Source organism: Helicoverpa zea, chromosome 19 (assembly GCF_022581195.2).
Source record: "Helicoverpa zea isolate HzStark_Cry1AcR chromosome 19, ilHelZeax1.1, whole genome shotgun sequence".
In the NCBI taxonomy this organism is placed as follows: domain Eukaryota; kingdom Metazoa; phylum Arthropoda; class Insecta; order Lepidoptera; family Noctuidae; genus Helicoverpa; species Helicoverpa zea.
In genome coordinates, this window is record NC_061470.1 from 4,790,136 (window position 1) to 4,813,991 (window position 23,856).

Consider the following 23,856-nt stretch of genomic DNA (forward strand, 5'->3'; position numbering starts at 1 on the left):
AAGCATAACTCAGCCCAAACTACGGCTATGTATAATTTAGTAACTGAATGCATAAGTAAGCGTTGTAACGTTGTACGTTAATGTCAACGTTTTAAAATACTTGCCTTTTGTTTTTAATCAAAATATTAATATAAGGTGGGTAGAAAAATAAATAAATAAATGTAATGTCTACCTGCGGTTGCGTTTAGAAACGCGTACAATTATTTGTTTCGTTAATTAAGTATTATTTATTTCTTTTACTAAACTGATTAACGTATTTTTAAATTCATATTTATTATAACAACTTGGGTCTAGAAATAAAAAATTGTAACTTAATCAAAACTTAAAAACAAACAGTACGTAGTCATTATCTGTATCGGTGCAACGGCAAGTTAAACCAAATTGGACTTCACGTCATTGTGATATGGTTTCGATTCTTTTACCTGGACTGCTGTACCAATGCAAATCGGATTCGTTCGCTACTCATTCACGGGCGTGTACCGTGAGGTTGGTTAGCTGCTTTAGCGACTCGACCATTTTTAAAATATCATCACGGAAGACACACGTTCACGCGCTCCTTACAAGCACTCACTTTTGCCAGTCCTTAGTGCGTGACGTTAATCGTGGTCTTAACGGTTTTATTTTATAATTTTGAAAACATATTTTTCAAATTTCGTTTAACTTATTCTCTATATTGTAGAATCAGTGCATCTCCCCGTATTGGGTAAGTGTTGAACAATTCGTGTAATTGCTACCACCCACCTATTGGGTGACCGTTGGCAAATGACTTGCAGATTTCATCTTTTCTTGCTTTGCACATTGTCGCATCATTTGTAGCCTTTTTCATCATCATAAGCAGTCAGGGTTATTCTTTTCATTTGCTTATCCCTGCATCTTATTTTTTATATGTTTTATACATTTTATATAAAAATTACATTTCAGCTGTTCTCTGTAAACTCCGATTCTGACTGTGAATTTGCACACATTCGCCTTAAGCGCACTGAGCTTCTGCTTCCTGCTTCCGCGGCAAACACAGTCAGAGGAGGACAATCAGAAATGGACATTTATTTGAATGGATGTAAATTCCAGGGTCCAAAGTTCGGGTTCAAAGTTCGGCTTAAACTCCGGGCCACGGCTGATCCGTTGGCCGAACGTCGACAGGCACCGAGAGGCACCGTGCACCGATTACCCTCTACCATACTGCATCACCATCTGCGGGTCGTCCACCCTGAAGCGCCTCCTCGGCTGAGCGTCATCACCGGACATCTCTCCACGTGAAGCCAGGACAGTGCTAGCGCGCTTTACCTCCATATAACAAAATTAATTTTGCTGACGGGCATTCGAATCGCGACCTTGGAAATAAATTTTTATGTTCACAATGTGGGGTTTAATTTAAAATCTAAACCGTCCACACGCTAAACGTGACATTGGCGCCCTTTTCGTGGTTTATATTTATATGGTCAGTAATTTTTTTTTTTGTTCTATGGAGGTAGTAGTGCTTTTTGGTGTTTTGTGTGCGTTCTTTATGTTTTTTAGTTTTGTGAAACGTTTTTTTTCTTTTGGTTGCATAGTAACTAAGGTGTACGTCACATTTGTTTTGTAATATTTAACATTTTAAATATTAATCAGTGATTGATATTATCAAAGTGCAGTCACAGTCCTAAACTTGACACACACTAGTATAATTTGCCGTTAATTTTGTTTTTTCAAATTTTTTTTTAGCCGTCATTATAGTTATTGTAAATTACCCACTGTTTCTTAAATAAAATTTTGCTTCGTAGAATGTCTTGCATAAGGTACTATCAACGGCATAATTTGGTGGACACTTAATTTTTAATTTTTTTTTTGTACTACAGTTAATTTTATTACATCTGCAGTACAGTCGACAGTGTAAATTAATACTTCGTTATTGTTTTTTTTTTATATAGTTTTTTTTACACATTTTTTTTTTAAATATAAACGGTACAATCATAAATGTATGTATTGCAAATTACAATTACAGTCGGCAACATTATTTGTCGTTTTTATTAAAAATAAATTTGTTTGTGTATTTAATGTGCGTACACATTAGTTACGAAATTTGCTTTGTTTTTTTATTTTTTTGTTGCAATTTTTTTTTTGGTTGCAATTTTTTTTTTTTTGTTTTGTCACACGCTTATTTTAGTTAACATTCTTCTCCGTGGAAAAACAACCAAGACGTTACTTAGTTAAATTTAAAAATTGTAACAGACGGAGTATTTTTTTTTAATTTCTAATTGTTTTTTCACGTTATTGAGTTGTTCAACATTCACCCAATCACTTTTCGCATAATTTTTTTTTTTTATTCAATCTTTCTTCGCTATGGCTTATCCAGTTAAGTTTATGTCGCTTCAAAAGGCTGAGCTTGAGTACGAAGTCTCTATTAGGGGTGAATCTCCAGCTACTACAGTGCAGGAGTTGCGCAAACAAATTGCTAAGTGTGGGCCATTGTTTCCTTCGGAAGACATCCTCACTAGTCCGTTCGATTCAGCAGTCGACCTTAAAGGAGTTTTGGATGTTCTTGAAAGGGTTAACAATAATTTAGAATCTACTTCAATAGATAAAAACACATTGTTACGGAGTCAAAATTTACTTAACCATGTTTATCACCGTCTTAATCGTATTGCATTTGATGACAAATTAGAGGAGACTTACGACCAATGTGTTGGCCTTTTCAAGAGCACTTCTGCAAAGCTTACTTCGCTTAATGATTCTGCTGTGGACCCTCTAGCTACCACTAGTACGGACTGCTCATCCGTTCTTACTGCGACACCTGTTAATGTTTCCGTCACTTGTGAAGGCAACATTAACAAATTTTCGAAGATAAGATATGATGGCAAGTCTTGCGTACGTGCATTTATTCAACGTTGTGAAGAATTGTGTCAGGCTAAAAATATTTCTTATAATAAAATATTATCTAACGCTACAGAGATATTTATCGGCGAAGCATTGCATTGGTACAGAAGTGTCAGGGATACGATTTCGAGTTGGAACGATCTTACACTGGCGTTGAGACGTGATTTCGATGAGTCTGATTATGACTACAGACTGCTTACAGAGATACGGACTCGTACACAGGGTGAGACTGAAAATATCGTCATTTACTTATCTATTATGTCTGGACTCTTTTCGCGACTTTCAAGGAAGGTGTCAGAGGAAGATAAATTGGAGATAATCCTTCACAATATTCGTCCAATCTACGCGAATATCCTTGCATCTGTTTCGGAAATAAATTCCATTGACGTATTGCGAACCCTGTGTCGGAATTATGAAAATATCCAGTCACGATTTTCTCAATTTAAGGAACCCCCTAAACCGTCCTCGAATACCTTAGCTCCTGAGTTAGCATATTCAGGACAATCTAATAGTAAGCATTATTCTAAATTTAATAATAATAACACATATGGTAAAAATTTTCAAAATAACAATAGGCAAAATAATAATCAAAATATTTATAATAATAACAAAGGTAATAATAATTCTACAGCTAAATATGTTCATGCAGTCGGTACTCCTAATCCTAATTCTAACCCTAATCCTAAACATAATACTAGTTCTAAAATGCGCTACTGCCCACGTTGTCGTAATAACACACATAATCTAAGGCAGTGTACAAGCAAGGATGTGGTAGTATGTTTTTCTTGTGGTCGTGAGGGCGTGAAAGCTCCTGATTGTCCAAACTGCAGCAAGGATGTTAATAAGGAAAAAAAACTAATTACAGAGAACCGTGCAAATAATAAATTTGATAACCAAGAGTGGCAGGATTGGTTACAAACAATTAGGTTATTTTTTAAATCGTATAACATCTACACGGTTCTCGAGGATAAAGGAGACTGTGATGATAGGCCTTATGTATCTGTTCTGATTAACGATCTTACCGTCTCGGGTCTTCTAGATTCCGGTTCCGCGGTAACCATTATAGGCAACAGTGCTCATAACATACTTAAAGATTATGGCTTGCCACTTATTGAAAACGATTGCATTACAGTAACGGCAGCAGGAGGTCAAAATTTAAATAGTTTAGGTTATATTAATTTACCAATAAAATTCGAGAATCAATTTCACATTTTGAAGGCACATGTCATTCCCGATATTAAAAGAAACCTGATTTTAGGCATAGATTTTTGGCGTAAATTTAAGATATGTCCAAAATATACTGGTAGCGTTACAATGTTTAATGACATTAATTGCTCATTAGATACTCCTCAACATTCTTTCATACAAGGTTATACTAATCTTGATGAGCCACAAAAGAAACTGGCGGATAGTGTTATCAAACAGTTCGAAGACATTTCTTTTCATCGCAAAGGTTTGGGCGTAACGAGTCTTATCCAGCACCGCATTGAGACGGGTAACGCAGCACCAATTCGTCAACGTTACTACCGACTGTCACCGGAGAAGCAGCGTATTTTGATTGAACAGGTGGATGAAATGCTTTCACTCGACGTAATCGAGCCTTGCGAGAGCGCATGGTCATCTCCTGTTCTGATCGTAAATAAAAAGAACGGCCAGCCTCGGTTTTGCCTTGATAGTCGCAAACTTAATTCGGTGACTAAATGCGATGCCTATAATCTCCCTTACATATCGGAGATTTTAGACAACTTACGAGACGCGCGCTATTTATCAAGTTTAGACCTATCCAAGGCTTTCTGGCAAATACCTATCGCTGCTGAAGACCGTGAGAAGACAGCGTTTTACGTTCCTGGCAGGGGCACCTTTTGTTTCAAGCGTACTGCTTTTGGCTTGACAAATGCACCCGCTACTCAGCAGAGACTCGTTGACCTTTTGTTTTCCGAGTTTGGCCTAAAAGTCTTTGCTTATTTGGATGACGTCATCATCATTTCTGAGGACTTCAATAGTCACATGACACTACTTTTGCGCGTTTTAGATAAGTTAAAACAGGCTAACTTAACTGTTAACCTCGAAAAGTGCAATTTCTTCAGGTCACAGCTCAAATACCTCGGTTACGTGGTCGATAGCACTGGGCTACGTACAGATCCAGCCAAGGTTGAGGCTATACTCAATTATCCGACGCCTAAAAGTCGGAAGGACCTCAAACGTTTTCTCGGTACTGCCACTTGGTACAGACGTTTCGTTCCGAACTTCAGCACTATAGCGGGGCCCTTAAATAAGTTGACTTCCTCCAAAAAGGGCACTCCATCCTTCAAATGGACTCCAGAAGCTGACTCTGCATTCCAAAAACTTAAGGAGTGTTTAGTTTCTGCCCCCGTACTTTCATGTCCAGATTACTCTAAGCCGTTTGAAGTACATACGGATGCTAGTAGTTACGGTGTCGGCGCAATGCTTACTCAGTCAATAGATGGCAAGGAACATCCAATTGCCTACATGAGTAAGTCATTGACTGCTGCCGAGAAGAACTACAGCATAACCGAGCGCGAAACGTTAGCTGTCATTACCGCTCTTGAGCATTGGCGTTGCTATATTGAAAACGGACAACAGTTTACTGTCTATACCGACCACAGCGCGCTCAAATGGTTCTTGTCGTTAAGTAACCCTACTGGTCGACTGGCACGATGGGGCGTACGTTTATCAGCCTTCAACTTCGTTATTAAGCACCGACGTGGCGTAGACAACGTCATTCCCGACGCTTTGTCTAGGAGCGTACCAGTTAGTGCCATTGGTTCTTCCACTTATTCTTATGTGGACACTAAAGACCCTTGGTACAAAAGTATTTACCACGGTTGCCTAAATGACCCTTCAAAATTTGCAAACTTTATTATTAAAAATAATAAACTGTTCCGGCTTTCTAAAAATAAGCATGAAATGACTTCTGAATTCTCGTGGAAGGAGGTCGTTCCTACTGAATTTCGCGAGCCCATAATTCACGAAAATCATTCCGAGCCTAAAGCAGGACATATGGGCATTTTTAAAACTTACCGCCGTCTTGCGTTATGTTATTACTGGCCAGGGATGTATAAAGACGTTGTTAAATTTGTTAGTACTTGTGATAAGTGCTTAGCCTACAAAGCCCAGAATCATCAGCATTTAGGAGAAATGGGTCGTCCTAAACAATGTTCACGACCATTTCAAATGATCTCTATAGATCTAATGGGACCTCTTCCTACTACAAGAAAGCAGAATAGCTACATATTAGTTATAACTTGTTGTTTTTCAAAATTTTGTTCGATTTTCCCAATTAAAAGAGCAACTGCCGAAATAGTTACAAAAATTTTAGAAGAGTCAGTATTTTTAGTGCACGGCATACCTCAAACTGTATTAATGGATAATGGTACACAGTTTACTGGGAAGGTGACAGATGCCTTATTTAAAAAGTATAGAATACCGAACATTTACTTTACACCTAAATACACCCCTCAGGTAAATTTAGTAGAAAGGTATAATAGAACTATAATAACTTGTTTATCCACATACGTAAATGATGACCACAAATCATGGGACTTATTTATTCCCGAAGTACAGTTTGCCATCAACAACTCTGTAAACGAAGCCACAGGTTTTACGCCATCATTTTTAGTTTTCGGTCGTGAACTTGTTTCTTGCGGGTCTCACTATATTGATAATGACCTCGGCAATGAAATACTCTTTTTGCCACGTGATATATATGCAGAAAACCTTGGTTGTTTGGCAAGTACCTTTGATACTGTGCAGTCTAGATTATGTCAAGCCCATGTAAAGAATACTTCACATTATAATTTGAGACGCAAGTTTGCCGAATTTAACGTTGGAGACGTAGTCATGAAGCGCGCTTACTTTTTAAGTGATAAAGCAAATCGGTTTTCGAAAAAGTTAGCACCGAAATTTATTAAAGCTAAAATAATTGAAAAGAAGTCTCCCTTAGTTTATGTGCTGCAGGACATGTCAGGTAAAAACTTAGGATCTTGGCACATAAAAGACTTAAAATTATTTGTCGGCAATAGATAATATTTTTTGTTCATCAATTTTAACTATTCAGTATTTTTTTCTTCAAGTTATCTTTTATCTTAATTTATTTATTATTTTAGTTCCCTCTCGCTTACTTTTCCACCTTCACTTGGAACTTCTATTTGTAAAGTGTCAAGTAAATAAGAATACTGGCACTTATAACAGTATGCAATTGTGCGTCAGTTATTTTAATAGATACTAAGAGTAACTGCTGCTGGAGTGTGTTTGAGAGATGTATGAATGAGTGTATTTTGGAAGAATAAACAAATAGTTTAGCAACATAGTTCGTGAACATGCGGATTTTGTCATTTTTTTTAGAGAAATAACAAAATCCTTGACTGTGCGCGGGGGTATTGTAACGTTGTACGTTAATGTCAACGTTTTAAAATACTTGCCTTTTGTTTTTAATCAAAATATTAATATAAGGTGGGTAGAAAAATAAATAAATAAATGTAATGTCTACCTGCGGTTGCGTTTAGAAACGCGTACAATTATTTGTTTCGTTAATTAAGTATTATTTATTTCTTTTACTAAACTGATTAACGTATTTTTAAATTCATATTTATTATAACAACTTGGGTCTAGAAATAAAAAATTGTAACTTAATCAAAACTTAAAAACAAACAGTACGTAGTCATTATCTGTATCGGTGCAACGGCAAGTTAAGACGCCACCGTGATTTTGATAGCCGTTTGCCATGCCAAATTATAGGACTACCCGCTTACCAATGGATCTGAAATTTTGATATAGGTAAATTGATATCTTTATCTAGATTCTGCCAGAACGAAAACACGATACTGATAATTTTACTCGATCATAATTAATTCCGAAAACACGTCTAAAAAAGTACTATTTTTGAAATTACAAGGAAGTTACACTATCTTTATGTTTCAAAATTACTCTAATATATTCTTAACATCAATATTAACGTTCTGTCAAAGTCATTTTTCCATAACTATTACCAAACATTTTTAATTAAAGTTTTAAGATATTGGATTTTTTGAGCGGCAGCGATCATGATAGACGCTACGCAATTCTGAACCTTATGTCCGTGCTCTAGCGATTGATACACAATGTGTACGGAGACGAGCCAGTCCGGCGATAGCCCTCGTCGAGGTCGGACCTGCGCATGTTGTCGCTCCGGCCGTAGGTATAATAATTTGTGACGATAACTCAGATTTGCGCGCGGCCCTATGTGTGCGTCGGCTTGTAAATATACAACTTTCGCTCGTGTGACAGTGACGTCGTCCGAGCATGACGTGTTCTTATCGCTTTTTGTTATGGGTACAGTCGTTTACAAAAATGTCTAGTTGTTCACGAAGAAAATGTTTAAGGAGTCAGGTAGCGTTTCAAAAAATGAAACAACATCCAAAGCTTTTTATTATTACATCTTACAGTTTTTCATTATTTTCTCATAAGTTTTTTCAAATTGACATTGACAGTATCTAAGAAATAAATGAGGTGAAATATCTTAGATGAATTAAATACTCCTTACATATTTTCTAGCTCGGGGTACGAGGACAATAAATAAAAGTGTGGACTTGATTTTTCAAGTAGCGATTCAGAATCATTATAAATAAATAAATATTTTTATTGGGTATTAAACAAATCAAAAACTAACTTAATAATTTCAATAGATATTTACACAGATAAATAAACATTAAATTACGTAATAACTGTTTTTCCTTAAACAGCCGTAACCCCTAAATAACTGTATTTGTACCCGACTGTACCTCTTGTCACGCACACAAAGTCACTGTATATGTACAAGGGTTACCCACACATAACCGCGCGCAAGACTGAGTTGAACTTACTATAAGCACTCTGAGAACAAAAAATCTATGGAGACCGTGTTATACTATAAATTCTTTTTTTTTTACATTATATTATTATTTATATTTCAGTTTTAATAAATATGTTTAAAAATGAATTACTTAGCTTCATTACTTCTTTGATACCTTACAGCTTCACTACATACATTTATAGCATACATAACACACAAGATCTGCGACGCTTTTATTCCTTAACCACTTAATTTTTACTAGCTGTTTAACGCGATTTTAGCCGCATTCCCGGGGAACTTCTTCCTGTGCCCGGATAAAATATGGCCTACATTCACTGGGGATAGTGTAAATCTCTAATTGTGAAAGCAAATCAAATCAGTTAAGCAGTTTCAGAGCTTATACAATCCACAGAAACAAACAATCAAATCTTCCCTCTTTATAACATTAGTATAAATTATTTAACACTGGTCAAACGCTTTCATTTGATACCCATATTGAGAGAGCTATAAAAAAACAATGCAATTCAGCATTTTTCTGGCAGTGGCTATCTTGGACTTTAAATAATATTATACATGATTCTACATACTAATCAAGCCCTTTCATTTGATATCCATACTGAAGGAATTGTAAAAAAAATATGTTATTCGCCATTTTGTGGCGGCGGCCATCTTGGGCCGATATTCACCAAATAAAGCTAGGAACACTCCCGATTAATTTCATTTCAAACAAAAAAACCTAAATACATATCGATTCATCCGTTCTGGATATACAAACACACATACACGACACACCACACATACATACACACAACCATACGCGTCCAAATTATCATATTACTCTTCATAAAAAGTTTTCATTACAAATATTTTTTGTAAGTACAACAAAAAAAAAATCCGATCAAAAAATAAAAAACTTAGGTAAGTTGCGGCTCCCTATCTTCCCTGTTCGGTTCTCCTGACCCCGCGCTGACCTCGGCGTGTGCGATTGGCGCGAAATTCAAATTTTACACATTGAGTGAAGAGTATAGCTTGCGCGACGCGATAGACGCGGAAGTGTAGTGGGCGGAGCTATCTAAAATCAAAAAATCCGCGGTGCGGTCTTAAACCAAATTGGACTTCACGTCATTGTGATATGGTTTCGATTCTTTTACCTGGACTGCTGTACCAATGCAAATCGGATTCGTTCGCTACTCATTCACGGGCGTGTACCGTGAGGTTGGTTAGCTGCTTTAGCGACTCGACCATTTTTAAAATATCATCACGGAAGACACACGTTCACGCGCTCCTTACAAGCACTCACTTTTGCCAGTCCTTAGTGCGTGACGTTAATCGTGGTCTTAAGGTTACACTAGTCGATATTTTTCCCATACAAAGTTCGGGGTGCTTTTACTCTACATTGTGACATAATACATTCAAAATTAAACTTGATATCGTTTTATATTGTTATTAAGTTTGTCTGTACGGATTTAAAAAAAAATAAAAAAATCCCAGTAAAAAGTTATGAGCCAACAAAGTTCCGTTTTTCTAGACAATTTTAACGCAACTTTGAGTGTTAAAAAGTCCCATAAAAAATGAAAAATCTCCAAAACGAAGTCCGCTCCGACAGAAGAAGAAGAAAGAGTTCTATAAAATTTATTTCAAATTGATTTATACAGTAGTTTTTTCAGAAAACGCTTTTTTCTGAAGCACTCTTCGTCTTTTTTTACGTACTCGTTTTGCGATGAATTGTCGTGCATTTCACTCAATAGCATTCCCCCCGGCAGAAGCGCGGGGCGGAGCGGAGAAAGACGCTTATACACACATGCTTATTTCCACAATTTTTACGTTTTGCACGATATTTTGTCGTGCAACTGTGCAAATTTTAGTGCAACTATTTGTTTGTATTGTTTTGGGCTCAGTCTGCTGCTGCGGCCCACGTCTTTCGTATCGTATGTAGACTATTCTCCTAGCGCTTATCGTACGTAAACATTACACTGACCCCCGGCTAAAACTCTGGATTTCGATACTACCTTCTTTATCTGTTTGACTTGGCACTGAACTTTGGACTTAGTATTTGATATCACTTTGATCTAAGCCGCCTTTGTCGCATTTGCCGCAAACACCGCGGTCGGCGTTTTTGAGAATGTAAACAAACAGAAGAAAGCAACCTTATTTCTAAAGGAATAAAGTATTATTTTTATATGTTTCTGTTCCGTTCTTTGGTAAAAGCCGCTTTGCCTATTTTATTGTTTTATCTTTCATATTCGTTACAAAAATTGTGATCGAGTTACACGTCTCTACTGCTCTCTTCGTTCTTCGTATGTATAATGTCAACTAAAAAAAATGAGAAACGCTTTTCGACACGAAAATAACTGTGTTACTGCTTAAAAAAATCAAAATGTTCAATAAAATCAATAGAATTGATTTCTAAATACATGTAATACATATTATAGATAAATAACACCCATACAACATTTGTCCTGGGTGGGAATCGAACCCACGACCTACGGCATAGCAGTCAAGATCACTAAGTACTAGACCAACAGGCCAGTCAAACTGATTTTACATTGTGTTATCATAAAAAATGTTATTAGGTACCTACGCCTTGGGACAATTACTGAAATCCATGCGAGCATCACTAGTCGGTACCTCATAAAATAAGCAACTTCTATGAAATCTATACTAATATTATAAAGAGGAAAACTTTGTTTGTTTGGTTGTAATGGATAAACTCAAAAACTACTGGAACGATTTTAAATATTCTTTCACCATTAGAAAGCTATATTATCTGCGAGTAACATAGGCTATATTTTATCCCGGTGCGGGCAGTAGCTCCCACGGGACGCGGGTGAAACTGCGGGAAAACGGCTAGTATAAAATGATAACAGTATCTATTATTTTAGTACGAGTTAGTAAGCGCTTGCTGACTTTTCGGTAGCGAGCAGTACACAGCAGCATGTACGTATGTGTGTCTAATGTCGTTTTGATTCGTAACGGTGTTTGTATGCGTGTTTGTTTGCACGAAACGCATTGTGCAAATAGACTAGCGTCTAACTGCTCATCACTGGGGCTATCTCTGTCGCACACGATGTCAGATGAGACAGCGCGCTTTTTGGCCACGCCCCTGAGTGAGTTCGAGCCCGCGACTAGTTTAACCTTAACGGTTTTATTTTATAATTTTGAAAACATATTTTTCAAATTTCGTTTAACTTATTCTCTATATTGTAGAATCAGTGCATCTCCCCGTATTGGGTAAGTGTTGAACAATTCGTGTAATTGCTACCACCCACCTATTGGGTGACCGTTGGCAAATGACTTGCAGATTTCATCTTTTCTTGCTTTGCACATTGTCGCATCATTTGTAGCCTTTTTCATCATCATAAGCAGTCAGGGTTATTCTTTTCATTTGCTTATCCCTGCATCTTATTTTTTATATGTTTTATACATTTTATATAAAAATTACATTTCAGCTGTTCTCTGTAAACTCCGATTCTGACTGTGAATTTGCACACATTCGCCTTAAGCGCACTGAGCTTCTGCTTCCTGCTTCCGCGGCAAACACAGTCAGAGGAGGACAATCAGAAATGGACATTTATTTGAATGGATGTAAATTCCAGGGTCCAAAGTTCGGGTTTAAAGTTCGGCTTAAACTCCGGGCCACGGCTGATCCGTTGGCCGAACGTCGACAGGCACCGAGAGGCACCGTGCACCGATTACCCTCTACCATACTGCATCACCATCTGCGGGTCGTCCACCCTGAAGCGCCTCCTCGGCTGAGCGTCATCACCGGACATCTCTCCACGTGAAGCCAGGACAGTGCTAGCGCGCTTTACCTCCATATAACAAAATTAATTTTGCTGACGGGCATTCGAATCGCGACCTTGGAAATAAATTTTTATGTTCACAATGTGGGGTTTAATTTAAAATCTAAACCGTCCACACGCTAAACGTGACAGCGTTACCTTTAGTAAGTAAGCAAATGCAAAAAACTTTTTTACAAAAAAATTAAACCGACTTCCCAAAACACTAAAAAAACTAATATAATTTTTGGTGAATCGGCCTAGAAGTCGGTGTCTTATGGATGTTCCTCAGTTAATTTTGCCACCGACGTTTAATTGTCGACCGACGTTCGTCGGTTTAATTTTTTTGTATTTTTTTTTTTTATTTACAGCTTTTCAGTGATACGAATAGCTGTCACTATCCGTATAAGTGGAAAGTTCTCATCAATACAAATAATTTAAGCCCAAATACGAGGTATTTTACATATTCAGTTGATGAGTTCCCTCGACCTTCTCTGGTCTTCATCATCAGGTCAGCTCCAAACCTTCACTGTTGTAAAGGTCTCGTCAATACAAATAATATAAGCCCAAACACGAGGTAGTTTACATATTCAGTTGTCGAGTTCCCTCGACCCTCTCTGGTCTCCATCATCAGGTCAGCTTCAAACCTTCATTATTGAATAGTGCTTTGAGGCATACACCTGAGTGTCAAGTTTTTACCCTATGTATGCCTACAACTTTCGAAGGTTGCCATCGATTTTTCAGGGTTTCCATCATCAGATCCTAACCTGATGACTATGGGACCAACTGGCAGCTATTCCGCGTCGAACAAAAAAATAATCACGTAAATCCGTCTATAAACCTCGGCGTAATCGATGTACATACATAGAAAAAAAAAACAACATACCCGCCGAATTGAGAACCTCCTCCTTTTTGGGAAGTCGGTTAAAAATAGAGGTACCCATGTGCAGTTTCTGAATGCGTGGGCGGAGCGAGCACGATTTTTTTTTTTGTTATTTTTACGCCGTTTTAAAATTGCAAGAGCTTAGTAGTTACTGTAAGTATTTGGCTTAAAAGAAATAGTTTTAGGAGTTTCTTGCCGGTTCTTCTCCATGAGACCAACTCTTTGGAACCGTGCACTTAACTTTGACGTTTCGAAAGAGCTTTCATAGGCTTATTTGAAATAAAAAAATTGAGTTTGAGTCATATAATGTATGTTATGTATTGCCAATATTTATCTAAAAGTAGGTGGGTTTTCTGCATTCGGCGCCGTGCATGTAGGTACATATTTGTTCTGTGGGATAAGTAAGACGGATATGAATTCAATGTGGACTTTGCTGTATGATGATGATTCGCTTTGCTTCATCACTCTTCTTCGCTGATGATTTGCCATAAAAAAGGGGTAAATATCTAAAGCCAGTCTGTTCGGTGATGCAGCTGGAGCCGCGTGTGCACGGAGCACCTGCTGCGGGCGGCGGGCGGCGCGCCGGCGCGGCGCTACGGGCACGTCATGGTGGCGCACCGCGCGCAGCTCTACGTGTTCGGCGGCGCTGCCGACAACACGCTGCCCAACGATCTGCACTGCTATGACCTGGATACGCAGATATGGTGAGTGCGACACTTACTGATGATGATGTCCTCGGCGGCTGTTCTCATATAAGGAGATTAGCCAGCTGCGCAGGACATATTATAGTGCACAAGCATTTGCGCAGACACAGGTGCACTCACTATTCCTTCACTCTCATAGCCCGATGGGACGGCAATCCGACACGACCGGAGTGAGATCAGGCGCAGGACCGACATTTATGTGCTCTCCGATACACGGGTGTATCAATCACCAAATTCCAGGTTCCGGACTGCTTCGTGAAAATTTCTAAATCTCACAAAGCTATTTCGGCCCGATCCGGGAATCAAACCCGTGACCTCGATGGCACTTGTGCCTACGCAAATGCTTGTGCTCTATAATATGTCCTGCGCAGCTGGCTGATCTCCTTATACGAGAACAGCTGTGGTCGGAATTGGCCTTGGATGCCATTATTTGTTTGTTCTCTTATCAGGTCAGTGGTACAGCAACCAACAGACTCTCAGATACCATCAGGTCGACTGTTCCACGCAGGCGCGGTGGTGGGCGATGCACTCTATATCTTCGCAGAAACTGTTGATAATAATAATAAATAATTAATGATACTGCCATATATGAACCATTTCTGCCATCATTGAACATCTTTGGCAGTCGTTACGGGTAGTCAGAAGCCAGTAAGTCTGACACCAGTCTTACCAAGAGGTATCGGGTTGCCCGGGTAACTGCGGGTTGAGGAGGTCAGATAGGCAGTCGCTTCTTGTAAAGCACTGGTACTCAGCTGAATCCGGTTAGACTGGAAGACTACTCCAACATAGGTGGGAGAAGGCTGTAGAAATGATGATGATATTGGCCTATATGACAGTATTGTTGTTTCTCCTGTCAGGTCGGTGGTACAGCCGCCCACCGACTCTCAGATACCATCAGGTCGACTGTTCCACGCGGGCGCGGTGGTGGGCGATGCTCTCTATATCTTCGGAGGAACTGTGGATAATAACGTGCGCAGTGGAGAACTCTTTAGATTTCAAGTAAGTTACAGTATTTGTATTTTTTGTGCCTGACTTCTTCTTAAAAACAAATTGTTTAACTGTACTCCCCGGTACAGTAGGTCTTGCTATTTACCTGGAGTAAGTTTCAAGAATAAATACGTTTCTTAAATTATTGTCCACTCTCTTCTTATAAACTAAACTAAACAGCGACGTCACACTTTTGATCCCCCATTTGAATTCTTCAACATCGAAAGGACACACCTACAAATTGATTCCCGTAATGACCGCCTTTTTGACAAGACCTACCAAAGCGCAATAATATAATAATAGTTCCCGTAGTTTCCCCATTCCTAGTCCATTAGCATCCCATCACAATAGCCCAAGTAGTTTTCTTCCATAGTTAGCAACAGTTTAGCACAGAACCGGGAATTCTCGTTGGGTACATTTCTATAGTGTAGACAAGGATAATCGTAAAAAAAATATCCGGGACCCTATAGCCCCGTGGTCTGGTAGAGACATACATAATAATAATAATTCAGAATCAAGTTCCATGTTTTGTAAGTAGCCATACATAGGTACTCAAGCTTCATGTATCTGTTCACCGTCCGTAGCTATCGAACTACCCCCGCTGCACGCTACACGATGACTTCGGGCGCATCCTGAAGTCCCACCAGTTCTGCGACATACAGATCCTGGTGGGGCCCGAGAAGACGCCCATCCTGGCACACCAGGCCATCCTAGCGGCCCGGTCACAGTTCCTGAGGGCTAAGATCAAGTAAGTTGAAGTTTTTGCTGGGTTTTTAGGGTTCCGTACCCAAAGGGTAAATCGGGACCCTGTTGTTTTAGCTCCTCTGTTCGTCCGTCCGTCTGTCACCAGGCTGTATCTCATGAACCGTAATAGTTACAGAGCAAAATTGTTCACAGATGATGTATTATAAAATGAAAACGAGAATTTAATCAATATTTTTGGGGGCTCCCATACAACAAACGGGATTTTTTTGTCCGTTTTATAAATCGGTACTTCCCGTACCCTTCCCGTACCCGTAACCTTCGTGCGCGAGTCCGACTCGCACTTGGTCGGTTTTTTATATATTTTTTGGTGTATTCCCAAATTCTGAAGGATTCTTGTAAACCAAATCCAGAACCTCAAACTCACTTAAGGTATGTATAGACTACAACATTTACTTGTAACAGAACAACGAGCTGCTCTACGATATGTTTTAGTGTATCATCCTTTTACCAACTAAACATGCTTTGGAAACTGAGCTTTTGCCTGTATTGTACCATTCGTTAGAATGTCACATTACACAGAAATGCTCCAGAAAATTTTGTAGTCTATACTCACTTTTAGAGTATTGGATTTGGTGTATGTATCATTGAATTATTTTTAGTGGAATTTTTCAGTATAGCTTAGATTTAATTCAATCGGTGACAATAGGCTCACTTTTAATTCCTCTTACTCGACATGAAAGTTTCTGATTCGAATACTGTGCCATTATTGTAAATACGTATTCAGCATTTGAGGCGAGGTATTGATGGTATAAGATGAGAAATTACATAATAGTGTCGCTTAAATCTGTATCTGTTCAAGTGGTATACTTAATTATAATGCTATAGTGTTGATATAAAAAATACCAATGACTTAATTTTAAACCAAATATATAATATATGTATATGTACCCAGGGAAGCTCGAGACGAACTGACGAAGCGCATAGCGTCAGGCGAAGAGGAAGCCACCGAGATATCCTACAAGTCTCCTCCGCAGCTCTGCATCACGCTACCGGAAGCCACGCCCGAGGCCTTCAACATGGTGCTCAACTATATATACACCGATAGGATCGATCCCACTGAGAAAGGTAAGCACCATCTTCCAGTGTGACAGACCCCATTGAAAAGGTTATAGGAATACCATAAGGTAAAGGATACAAAAGGGATACCAAATTGCAATTTTTTGAGGTTAACAAAATATCTCATAGGGGGACTAACTCAAAAATTATATGAATTTTCTCCCAAAATTGGAGTTTATTGGGACGTTCCAAGTCTCCTCCGCAGCTCTGCATCACGTTACCCGAAGCCTCGCCCGAGGCATTCAACATGGTGCTCAACTATACATATATACACCGACAGGATCGATCCCACTGAGAAAGGTAAGCACCATCTTCCAGTGTGACTAGGGCTGCCATCTCGAATTTCGCCAAACCCGGACAAACATTAAAAAAACCCGGACATTTGGCGTAAATCGCATTTTTTCCCCGAACGAGTACGATTTTTTTTAAACAAAATAATACCTAATTTGTAATCCATTTACTATTAACATATACTTAAATTCAATGAGGTGCTTCCTTACATGAAAAGTGTCCGGGTTTTCCCCGAACACTTCTTGAAACCCCGCCCGGACGGCCCCCGGACGGCCTCCAAACGCGGACAAATCCGGGGAAACCCGGACGGATGGCAGCCCTAAGTGTGACAGACCCTACTGAAAAGGTAATAGGAATACATAAGGTAAAGGATACAAAAGGGATACCAAATTTCAAATTTTTTGAGGGTAACAAAATATCTCATAGGGGGACTAACTCAAAAATTATATGAATTTTCTCCTAAAATTGGATTTAATTGGGAAGTTCCGAGTTTCCTCCGCAACTGAGCATCACGGTACCCTAAGCCACGCCCGAGGCATTCAATATGGTGCTCATTTACATACACCGGCAGGATCGATCCCACTGAGAAAGGTAAGCACCATCTTCCAGTGTGACAGACCTTGAAAATGTAAGGGTGCGTCCACATCTGGCGAATGTGCCGCGAATGTGCAGCTCGCGAGCCGTTTGCGACCTGCCCGCGAGCTGCGCGCGTGCATTTTTGTTCGTGCGCCGCTTCTGCGCCGCCCGCGCGCAGTTCGCGCGCGACCTAAGCGCCGTACGCGATCAGCGCGCAGGCGGCGCGCGACGCGCTCTTTATTAAATAATAAACGGAACTGTAAGGGCGAGAACTGAGTGCGCGCAGATCGCGCGCCGCTCGCGCGCTCTATACGAGCCTTGCGTGAGTTGCGCTAAAGAGGCGCACCGAACTATTGCAGTGACTGCACGCGCGCAGCTCGCGGGCAGGTCGCAAACGGCTCGCGAGCTGCGCATTCGCGGCACATTCTCCAGATGTGGACGCACCCTAATAGGAATACAAAAGGTAAAGGATAAAAAGGGATACAAAATCGCAATTTTTTTGAGGGTAAACTAAATCCTAAACCTTATCAAAAATTCGCTCGAAAATTATATTGATTTTCTCTCAAAATTGGAGTTTATTGGGAAGTTCCAAGTCTTCGCAACTGTGCATCACGTTACGTTCAACATGGTACTCAACTACGTATACACCGACAGAATCGATCCTACTGAAAAAGGTAAGCACCGTCTTCCAGTGTGACAGACCCCGACTAACTCAAAAAATGAGGTTAGTCAAAAATGGTATGCATTTTCCCCCAAAATTGGAGTTTATTGGGAAGTTCCAAGTCTCCTCCGCAGCTCTGCATCACGTTACCCGAAGCCACACCCGAGGCCTCCAACATGGTGCTCACCTACAGAATAGAAGAGTAAGTCATCTGAGAAAGGTAAGTCATCTGCCTAGCCTATTATCTACGGCGGCTGTTCTCATATAAGGAGATTAGCCAGCTGCGCAGGACATATTATAGTGCACAAGCATTTGCTTGGACACAGGTGCACTCACTATTCCTTCACTCTCATAGCCCGATGGGACGGCAATCCGACCCGACCGGAGATTCCAGTGTGGTAATATGCAGCTGAGGTATGTGTATTACATGAAAAAACTGTCTATGCTGAATTTCAGCTTAGTGCTAATCAACATACAGGGTGTCCCTCGAAGAATTTATCAACTGGAACAGTGTCTAGTCTGTTTTTTTAATCTTGTAGACTAAACTGACATTACGAGTGTTGTCAGTTTATTGCAATTCTTAAATAGTAATGTGGCACAACCGAAACTTAGCATGAATAAAATCAAATATCGTTTTTTTACAATAAGTTATCCTAATGTGTAGGTACTTATTTAAAACGTAATACAACATTAATCATGTAAAACATATATTTTCAATTACATAACTTAATTACTGGCATTCGCTTTAATCTGATTCAGATAATGACTCCATGTCTGAGGATTATTCTGAATCATCAGAATCGCCACCTACTTCTATGATAAAACTATCAGTAATGTCGTCGGTTAAATGGCCCAGATGACACATTTCATCTTCAATTTTAATTACATGGTCTACACAGTCTTTCCACCGCTGCGGGGTCACTTGACGAAGCCCTTCTTCAAAAAAGTTTCGTATTTCATTCATTTTGATATTTTTATAATTTTTACCGACATGCCCCTTCACTTGAGCCCAGACCAACTCAATCGGGTTTAAAATATGTATTAGTATATGATTTAATGTTATAATATTTGTATTTAGTATTTTCTATGGGCCTTTGTTGCCTGCTTTAAATAAATAAAAATAAAATTAGCTCACAGTAATACAGCAGCGGGGCAGTCGGAAAATAGTGACACCCCGTTCAGCAGCCATATCGTTGACATACCTTTCATAGGCTTATTTGTGCTTTTGGACAATTTCACTTAATTCGGGCTTTAACATTGTCTCATCATATTATGCAATTTTTTTTTATTTTACCCCATCTTGGATTTGCCCTTTTCGCCAACTAGAAGTAGGTAACGATTCCAGTTTCCTGGTGTGATATGGAGCATTATCTATAACAAGTACCGCGTTTTCTTTTAATTTCAAAAAATATTTTTAACCAGTTTTCGTATATATCAGATCCTCTCCTTGTGGTAATCATCTAGCCCCTTTTTCGCTTCGTATATTAATACACCATTATCCACGGAACCCTCTTCGCTTCCAACATGGGACACTACAAGTCGTCTCCCCTTGCCTGAAGGCCCTTTTAACCCAGTGGTTAATCCTTCTAAGAATTCCTGAGGTGATGATTTCACACTGGTTCACAGTCCTTATTCTCAGTATGACCTAAAATGAATTAGTATGTGTGTGAACAAAATAATCTATACTAATATTATAAAGCTGAAGAGTTTGTTTGTTTGTTTGCTTGAACGCGCTAATCTCAGGAACTACTGGTCCGATTCGAAAAATTCTTTCAATGTCAGATAGCCAATTTATCGAGGAAGGCTATAGGCTATATATTATCACGGTAAGACCATAAGGAGCGGAGCACTAATGAAGAATGTTTCAAAATGGGGGATATTTTCCTATTGAGAGAGCTTACACTGCGTGCTCTGCGTAAACGGTTAAAGTTTCGCAAGAATTATGTATGGCAGAATTGTTCCCCATTAAAAGTTCTAAAAAAAAGTCCGCGACAGCATATGTCTATCTTTTAAGGTTAGCTCACTATAACCGTCGCAAGTTAACGCGGACGAAGTCGCGGGCGGAAGCTAGTAAAAAACATAAATACCTACTAGTATAATAAAAATAACAGTCTCGAGAAACAAGTACAATTAAATCCTAATGTTAGTACCAACCTTCATTACCTAAACCACGTTTCATCTTGATAATATATCTCGACGACTTTCTCTACGATACCGTTTTAATTTTTTTTGCAAATAACGATGTCGCCGGAAAGTTATGTCTTCTCTGTCAATTAATACACTGCAGCGTTTTCTGGTCACTAACTTAAATCAAAGGTGTTTAAAAAATTTATGTAATGTACCTCCCCACTCAGAGACATTTAATGATTACTTAGTCACTCCTTAGTGACAGAATGTCATACAAATCCTTCACTAAGGAATGGCTTAAGTAACCATTAAATGACTCTGAGTGGGGAGGGTAGTTCTTGAAAATGACCGAAGTTCTGGGTCATCATTTACGACTTGAAGAACCTAAAAATTAAATAATTGTGTAGGTAAGTACGAACATAAAAACAGTTGGTAAGCATCATTACAATACCTGCTAAAATTAAATAAACAGAATTAGCATTACCTACCTTGTTCAAGGATGATGATTCGTTTCTATAAAAGAATTGGTGGACTTTTAGATGTGTAGCCGAAAAAGTGAAATTGTCCAATTTGTTTTTGAAATCCATTTTAAGGCCAGGTATTTTCAGAGAGTTAAAACTTTCATTTTCTTTGTACTCCTTCAGCACTTTGTAAATTGAAGCTCAGGGCCCCGATTCTCCTAATTTTACTTAAGCGTCATACGATTCACGTTCGACTCGATTCGACTGAGATCCAATCCCGACTCGATTACGATTGAAGTGTATGTGGCATTCCGCTATTTTTTCTTTGAAATAAACGTTTTTATCCTTTTCTGTCATTCATCATTAATCATTTTGTCTGCAAATGATTTACGATTGCAAAATGATTGTACAGCAAACTGCCGTATAGACCAAAATCACCAAAATAGCAGACCAATCGCACACCAATGAAATGTCAATCGAATACGATTGGTCTTTTATTGGTAGCAGAATGCCCGATATGGTTAAAACTGCTATTGCGATCATATTGCGATTCGATTTCTATTCGATTTTGACATTATTAACTTAGGAGAATCGGGCCCCTGGATATGTTTAGGTACTATTTCGTCATTTTTTTAACACTTTCGCTGCCCAGCTCACCTATGCAATTCCTATCCACATGCCCAAAAATATTTTGCATAATTACATAACAACCCGGTATTCGAGTCCAACAGCGCAATTGTATCGGAACGGGACCCTTATGCCCGAAAACCCGGCGTCCGGGTTCACTTAAACACAAGCCTCGGTTGGTGATTCGGTTTTATTTTCAGAATAAACATATTTGTAAGCGTTCATGATCATTTATTTTTCGGTTTGGGTAAATGATTTTTGAAGGCGAAATTAAACGTAACGTAACAAACGTTTATTAATGTAACAAAACCACAAAACTCAACGAAAATATAACAAATAGCACTTGAAATTGGTTCAAGACACAACGGACGCATTCGAACATTTCAGAGATTGAAGGACGAATAAGGTAAACAAAATGGCGTCCAGTGTTGTTCCCACTGACCTCTATATTAAATATAGAGGTCAGTGGTTGTTCCTGTAAAATTAAAGGTAGGACCGTACTTACGCATAATGCTTTGCTTTTTATAGGGTTAAGCGTTTTTAACCTTTTGTCATAATAATTGCGTACTTTTTTTAGGTTGGGGGTATTTTTTTATTTAATCATTTAATTTTTAACTTTCTTTTGTTACAAATTATAAATAATTTACATTTTATTTCTTTTTAGGTGAAGTAGTAGTAGTAGGTACTCAAAGATTTAGATAATTGGATAGGCTGGTGTTTATTGTTTCCTCTCTTTGCACAAAGTCCAAATATAACGCGGACGAAGTCGCTGGCAGAAGCTAGTCATAAATAAAAAGTTACGATTCAACAACTCGGTATCGTAGGTACAAGCACAACAGCTGGCAACATTATTTGTAAATTTGACACTTGCAAGTGTTAATTTAGTCTACGAGATTAAAAAACCTTAAGCACTATTTGCTTCTCATATCACTTGTCATTCGCAGAATCGTAGACATTGACATGGACACGGATTGCCATAAATAAAAATAGAATAGAAAACAGACTTTAGGACTGGGTCGCCCGGTCGGTTGCCAACTTTTGACATCAGAATTTCGGATAAATTATGTTGTTTTATTTGCTTTATTTATATCAGGCTTAGGAGGGTAGATGGCGTTCGCCGTCAGCAAACATTGGGCTCCCGTCTAAAAAAATCTTAACAAAATATTAACGAACTGTATCTTCACCAATCTTTATTCTGAGTGTTGTGAACAGTATTATGCGTGTGTGAAAATGTTATCTAAACAAAATGCTCACTGTGAACTGCCTAAAAGTGACTTTCTTTGTTGACAATTTTTCCTTGAGAGAAACCAGTTCTTGTGCACGGTTGTAGTGATTTGTTGGTGACAAAAACATTTAAGAACATAAAAAAACAATAGTGTATAGTGTATAAATGTAAAGGATACCGAAATATTGGACAAAACACTATTTTAAAACTTAGTGAAGAAATCACAATTTTTATTTTTACTGCCACCGTCTTTTCATTTGACATTTTGTGAACACGAACATAGTGATCAACAAATTCGCATCGTAGTTCAAGTGTCTCGGTGGCGCATACGGTAAAAAACCTGCCTGCCAGGTCGAATGCACCGGGTGCCCCGCGTTCGAAATCGACGTTGGGTTTCTATTTTTGGGACTATTTATCCAGTAGTAATGTGAACATATTACAAAGTTAAATATCAAAACCGAGAAAATAAATATTTGTAGTGTAAAAAAAAAAAAAAAAAAAAAAAAAAAACTCAACCCTAGAGGGCGAGTAAAACAATATTTAAAAAATATACACTACATAAACGCAAGTTGATCTATCAGCGACAGTATGGAAGAAATTAAAAGTATGTTGGTGAACATGCAACAAGACCTAAAACAACACAAACAAGACATGGTAGACATGAAGGAAGATATAAAGAACACAATCAACAGCAATATTAACGAAAAATTTAAAAGTTTAGAATTAAAGAACGAATTTTTAGAAACAAAATTAGAGGAACAGAATATAAGATTAAGTATCTTGGAACGGCATATCAGACGCAAAAATCTAGTATTGTTTGGAGTTGAAGACAAAGAAAAATCTTATGAAGAATTATTGAACACAATTATAGAAATAATAAACACGTATTTTAAAGCCTCATGCGACAATAACAACATCGAAGCTGTCAGAAGAGTAGGAAAGAAAGGCGATAAACCCAGGCCGATAGTTATAACGTTTACCACTATGGGTCTCAAAATCAAGATCCAAAAAAACCTAAAAACCCTACAAAA

The 23,856-nt window shown here is 38.6% G+C and overlaps 1 protein-coding gene across 3 annotated transcripts in view; it reads left to right on the forward strand.

The window, feature by feature from the left end:
- LOC124639256 (leucine-zipper-like transcriptional regulator 1) overlaps nt 1-23,856 on the forward strand; it is a 40,848-nt gene that overhangs the window by 7,149 nt on the left and 9,843 nt on the right. For all 3 annotated transcript variants that reach the window (XM_047176510.1, XM_047176512.1, XM_047176511.1), the window contains 4 exons: nt 13,879-14,049; nt 14,907-15,048; nt 15,621-15,784; nt 16,694-16,866. In XM_047176510.1, coding sequence (XP_047032466.1) covers nt 13,879-14,049; nt 14,907-15,048; nt 15,621-15,784; nt 16,694-16,866 — 650 coding nt within the window. The remainder of the gene's footprint in view (nt 1-13,878; nt 14,050-14,906; nt 15,049-15,620; nt 15,785-16,693; nt 16,867-23,856) is intronic.